At 38.5% G+C, this 5695-nt stretch overlaps 1 protein-coding gene across 1 annotated transcript; it reads right to left on the bottom strand.

The window, feature by feature from the left end:
* Positions 1 to 5244, bottom strand: LOC107487171 (homeobox-leucine zipper protein ROC3-like). Its single transcript, XM_052261434.1, is given in 9 exon segments — positions 1 to 752; positions 824 to 1570; positions 1652 to 1753; positions 1826 to 2299; positions 3337 to 3528; positions 4477 to 4594; positions 4674 to 4770; positions 4773 to 5039; positions 5149 to 5244. Coding segments are annotated over 8 exon segments (2349 nt in total). The 5' UTR covers positions 4975 to 5039; positions 5149 to 5244; the 3' UTR covers positions 1 to 335.
* Between the last annotated feature and the right edge of the window lie 451 nt (positions 5245 to 5695).

The following is a 5695-nucleotide window of genomic DNA, read 5'->3' as shown; positions in this document are numbered from 1 at the left end:
GATGAAAATGAAACAAAGTTGAATTGAGAATGAAACATATGTAGAGGCTGACAAAGAAGCAGGAGTCAATACCCGAACCAACACACCCTCAAGAGGGTATTATCTGGTGCGCTCTTGACTCCCTCAGTCCCTCTACACCCCACACACATAACATAACTATTAACTACACCCACACCCACACATTCATCACTTCCCTAACTAACTACTTAAACAACTAACAACCCCCATGTGCTTTTTTATTTAAATCCCACTTTTACCCCTCCCCTTGTTAAATTAAAGTTACCACTAGTCTAAACAGATTCGGTTTTAGGTGGGAGAATCAATGCAAGCATTAATTAGTTCACTGTTTTGGGAGGTGCAGTGGTGGTGGTTGGCTCATTGTTGGCGGTGTTGCAAAGAGAGGCTTCGATCTGGTGCACGGTGCTGCAGAGGTGGTTGGTGATGGAGGTGACGCTGGACAGGTTGAGCTTGGCGGAGGGAATGGTGCTAGCTAGAATCTGGAGGCCAACGGTGAGGAGGCAGCCATGGTCATTGATAAGAGCTTCAGAAGAGGACGAGTTGTTGCTTGATGGCGGCATTGGCGTTATAATGAAGCCTTGTGGGAGAAGCGCAATGCATGAAGGATCCTCTCCGCTCATGGCTACCTGAATGGAGTCCACAGCAATGGTAGTGTACACCACCACACTCCCTGATTGGTCCGTACAGCTTTCTTGCAGCATTAGCTCCACGTTCTGCGATGAGTTGCTCGCAACCTGCATCAAAACAATGTGTAACTAACTAACTAACTAACTAAATATACGTGTTTAAATCCAAGTGATCTTACATTGATGCGGAGAAGGGAAATGCAGTTTCCTGGATGGGAACCATTTGCAATGTGAGCAACTTCATTGAGTGAATTCCCATTGGAAAGAGCATCCATCTGAGATCTGTGGCGTTCATCGCGTAACAGATCGAAGACCTTGGTGTGGGAATAGGGAAGCCAAGTGGTTGAAACAGCACCCAGAATGACACCGTTGGGTTGACCAGGCTCTGTGATCTTCCTGGTGGTGATTCTAACGGTATCTTCAGGGGAATCTGATATTGCAGTCCATGATTGACCACTTGACGTGCTCATGTTGAGGCTGAACGTTCTTATCATCCTCTGTGCAAGTTTCATCAAGTTCTTTCTAGCTTCTGGTGAGTGTATCACTCCAAGATCTGAAATGTTTCTGGCCATGAGGCTTGCAACCCTTTCACATTGTCTCTGCAAAACACCCAACCACCGCTGTGCACCAAAAGCCATACCACTGTAAACATAATTGCTGAATATCTGATGCACGGGTTTCTCTTCTACTTCTGCATGCTCAATCCATGTTACCCTTGAATATCCATTTGGCATATCTTGAATGAGACAGCCAGAGGGTCGCCTGCAGTATCTGGGATAAGAAGGGTGCAGGTTCTGCTGAAAGCTATCGATTGGGAAGTCAACAATGCCCCACGTTCCCTCCTCAGCGTTATGTTGACAGTACCGAAGGAAATGAGTCTCACGAGTCGATACCAATGGAGAAAGAACTTGGAATTCCGCATACATCTGATCCATCACAAGTAATAATCAATTAATCAAACTGCATGCATGATAACTACAATTTGAATCATTATTATTGACACCTACCAGCTGAAGAGACCCGCTTGCATGGCCAGAAGCATTTGAAGATATTATTTGCACCGTTTTTGCTCTAGAAACAATTGTGGGAAACAGTTCCATCCACTTGTTCTACAATATATAAACAAGATTAGATGAAAATAATCAACATGCAAGATTGTGTCTAGTTGAATAATGACTTACAGCATCGAGGAAGGCATCAACAAGAGTGACACTATTCATGATGACAACAGCGGTGTCACGGCTAGCTTCAGTCCGGAGGTCAGTCCGGTGCTTGAGATTCAACGGCCACGGGAACAGCCTGCCGTGCTCCTCAAAGTTAAGAACTTCCCTATCGCCGTCGCAGCCACGGATCCAAAGCGGCTCGTTAGCATGGCACATCTTGACAAGCTCAGCCATGGAAGAGGCGGCAAGGTCCATGGCCAGAGACTTCTCCTCTTCCATTAAGAGACCGCCCTCCGGGAACTGAGAAGCCTCCGGGGGAAGCATTGGAACAGGAATCATCTCGTTGCACGGGGGAATGGTGGGATCAACGTAGTGCCTTGGGTAGATGTTCATGTCCAAGTCCAGTGATGGGGCCATCAGTGCTGGTGCTGGTGCCATTGTTTGGATTGGACGCCCGCTGTATCTTGATGTCAGGCAACACACACGTTCCAACTGAAAAATTAATCACAAGCATTCTCAATTAACGTAACAAGATACAATCTAAATCAATTATACTTGCTAGATAAAAAAAATCACCTATCAAATCGTATAAAACATATATAAAATACAAAATATTGATATACAAGTATATAAGTCTTTAATATATACATAATTTTTTGTACATAAATATAATCTTAGTAATAGTAAACTTCACTGCTCTCTATTGATGGATGCAGCCGTGCAGGTCTTAATAAATGTAACAACTTTTACTTTATAAAAATATGTAACTTCTATTGAGATTTAAGTGATATTACATACAAATAACATATTAGAAAGCACTGAGAACTAAAATTTTTAGTTAATTTTAATGCTTATGTTTATAATTTAAAGTTTATAATTTAAGATCTAGATTTTAAAATAAATAAAATAATTTTAAAAAATTAATTACTAATGGTAATCAATTTGTGGGGATGCTTTTTTCTTTTGTCAAAAAATTAACATTAACATGTATTAAGGAGTAAGCATAATTCATATATAGCCTCCTAAGTCCTAACCTCTTCTAATTAATTTGTTAGTTTCAAAATATAAGATAGAATGTGAAATATATTTAAAGTCGTCAAAATATAAAGTTTTCTTTGTTTAAAATAATAAAAAAATAATTGACATTAATTAGTGCAAACATGCTAAATGATAAATTAATAAATTAAAAGATGTCACTTACAATGTCTGTACGATCTTAATTTATCTACATGTATTATCCGTCGAATTAATGTGCCTTCACCTTTGATAAAGTTGATGTTATTATGAAACTACATATCATGATACAGTACTACCAAAGTAGATATGCATATGCATACCAGCGTGTGCCTAATTAATACATATGGGTTTAGAACCGACTATTAATTTTCGAAGTCAGATAGCATAGAATAATATGGTTGGTCAAAATTAAAACAATAAAAAAATGGTTCATATAATATCCAGCAAAATTATTATTAGTAGTAGTGCATTTAGAATGAGAGAGAGGGGAACAAATAAATTGGGTAAGGTACCTCCTCTCTTAACCTGGCATTTTCAATGCGAAGTTGTTGTTCATCCAAGCCAAGATCAGCTCCCATTATTCCTGGACCACCACAATTGGGACATATAACACTACGCAGTGATGCTTGTAGACGATAATTCTCATTCTTTAGAGTCTCATTCTCCGCTCTTAGAATCACATTTTCAGCCCGATCTTGTTGTGCCTATAATATTACCAACAAAGTTATTAAATTAACAACTAACAAGCTAGCTAAGCACACAAGATAATCTTAAATCTTAAAATGTATATACATACAATAAGTGACGATAATGATGATAAATTATTAAATACGCACTAAGGTATAATAAATACAAAAGCTTTTACTACTACTTGAAGACCCTTGGTTCCATTGTATCGTAACCCTAAAAGACTGTAATGATGAAATAGTGCAATAAATATGAGTACTGGTTTTGCGACCACATGTGGCAGGTTGGGTTAAATGCCTAACATTAATGGGATCCAGACTGTATGATGAAAAAGGCCAAGGAAGAAGAAAAATAAAAGACCTCTCGTAATAATAATAACAAGTAAATGAACCAAGAAAGAAAGAAAGAAAGAAAGAGGAGTGTTCACTGTTGAGTATTCTCTCTTCACTGTGCTTCATTTTATTTCTACTTTCTAGCTACCACCGCCTGTGTTGCATAGCTGATATTATTATTACCACTGTGTACTAGGGCTTAAAGGAAAACAAAAAATTCAAATTAAAATTGAAAGGTAGAAATTCAACTGCAGTCGACTTCACATGAAATTGATAAATCAAAGTCGTTGGATAAAAATTTAGTCAAATCAATCAAATCATCTAATAACTTTCAGTTATCAACTTTAAATAAAATCAACTGCAACTGAATTTTGACCAAATTGAAAAAGGAAAAACATAGACGATTTTAATGCAAACCAAGGAACGCGGTTTGCATTGGGAAACGTGCAAGGTATCTATAGGCGGAGACGTTCAACTTAATGGCATGAATTAAGAGCTTTATGAATTATGAGTACACTACACATTTTTTAGGGTTTTTTCGTCTTAATGGAAATGTTGGTGATTTAAAGCTCTCAATTCTTACTACTAGTATATAGAATAAAACAATAATAAAAACAAAAGTTTGAACCGTACCTTCATCTGGGTTCGGCGGTTCTGGAACCAGAACTTAACCTGGCGCGGTTTAAGGCCGAGTTCATGGCTAAGTTTCAGCCGTTGCTTATCATCCGGGTGTTGACATTCCTTGAACAAACTAAAAAAAAGAAAATTATGTTTGATAAAAAAGAATAGAGATCTAAGCATAAGGAAGTGTGGGGGTTAAGTGTAATTACGCTTCCATCTCATGGATCTGGCGTGCAGTGTGCCTGTGGTAACGTTTCTTCTTATTCTGAGGCTGTTGTTGATCAGTCTCTTCTTCTAAAACCGCACAAACTGATCAAACAAGAAGCAATAATAATTAAGGTGAAGAGAAAGGCTTGTTTTGCGTACCATGGTGGGAAAAGAGTGATGAAAATGCATGGTAGGCATGAAGGTGAAGCTGTTGTTTTGGATCGGAGAAGAGAAAAGTGTTTCTGATGAGTTTACAACTACGTTGCCTCCCATTGTAGACATTACTTGGCAATCCCCATACATTCTTGCTGCTTCTTCTTTCTTTCTTTTTATGTTGAGGAGAAAAAGTTTCTTCAGTGGAGGCAAACCTGTTTTGTCACACCAAAGAACGAAAAAATATCAGAATCAGAATCCAAGCAACAGAAACAAGAGCTGAGCTAATGAAGAAAGCTAACGGGACATTCTCATTTCACCAACCCAAAATACAACAATAAGGGAAGATTCCTTTCACAGACAAATAGGCAAAATCTCAGGAGTGTATCAAAGGAAACAAAATAGAATAATGTCCCTCACAATCTTTCGAAGATTTATTTTCTTTTATAACACACATGTAAAAAATGTAAAAAATAAAATAAGCAAAAAGAGTAGTAAATATTATAGAGAATAGAGAGCATGACCATGGGGAAAAGGTTGGAAGCAATGGTATTGTGACGTTCACAGAAGACACACCCACTACTAGAAGAGTGTGGTGGAGTTGTAATAAATCGGTTATAGTGGTAGTAATTTATTTTACTGGTGGGAAAAGGGTAAATGCGGTTGGACAGAAACCGATCAGCGCCACTTACTGCGTCGGCTGTTACATTCCACGTGCTTCTTTCTTAATGGCTCGCTCCTCGCTCCATGCGTTTCCCACACCCTATCCTCTACTATCCACCAAAGTCAAACACATTTTTCTTCCTCTCTCTTCCACGCGCCTTTCTTCTCTCTTTCTTCCACTTCCCGCCCAAAATAATACATATTTTCT

The sequence above is a fragment of the Arachis duranensis genome, chromosome 5, assembly GCF_000817695.3.
Source record: "Arachis duranensis cultivar V14167 chromosome 5, aradu.V14167.gnm2.J7QH, whole genome shotgun sequence".
NCBI classification, from domain to species: Eukaryota; Viridiplantae; Streptophyta; class Magnoliopsida; order Fabales; family Fabaceae; genus Arachis; species Arachis duranensis.
The sequence above is the reverse complement of the archived record's forward strand: the minus strand, read 5'-3'. Positions and strand labels throughout refer to the sequence as shown.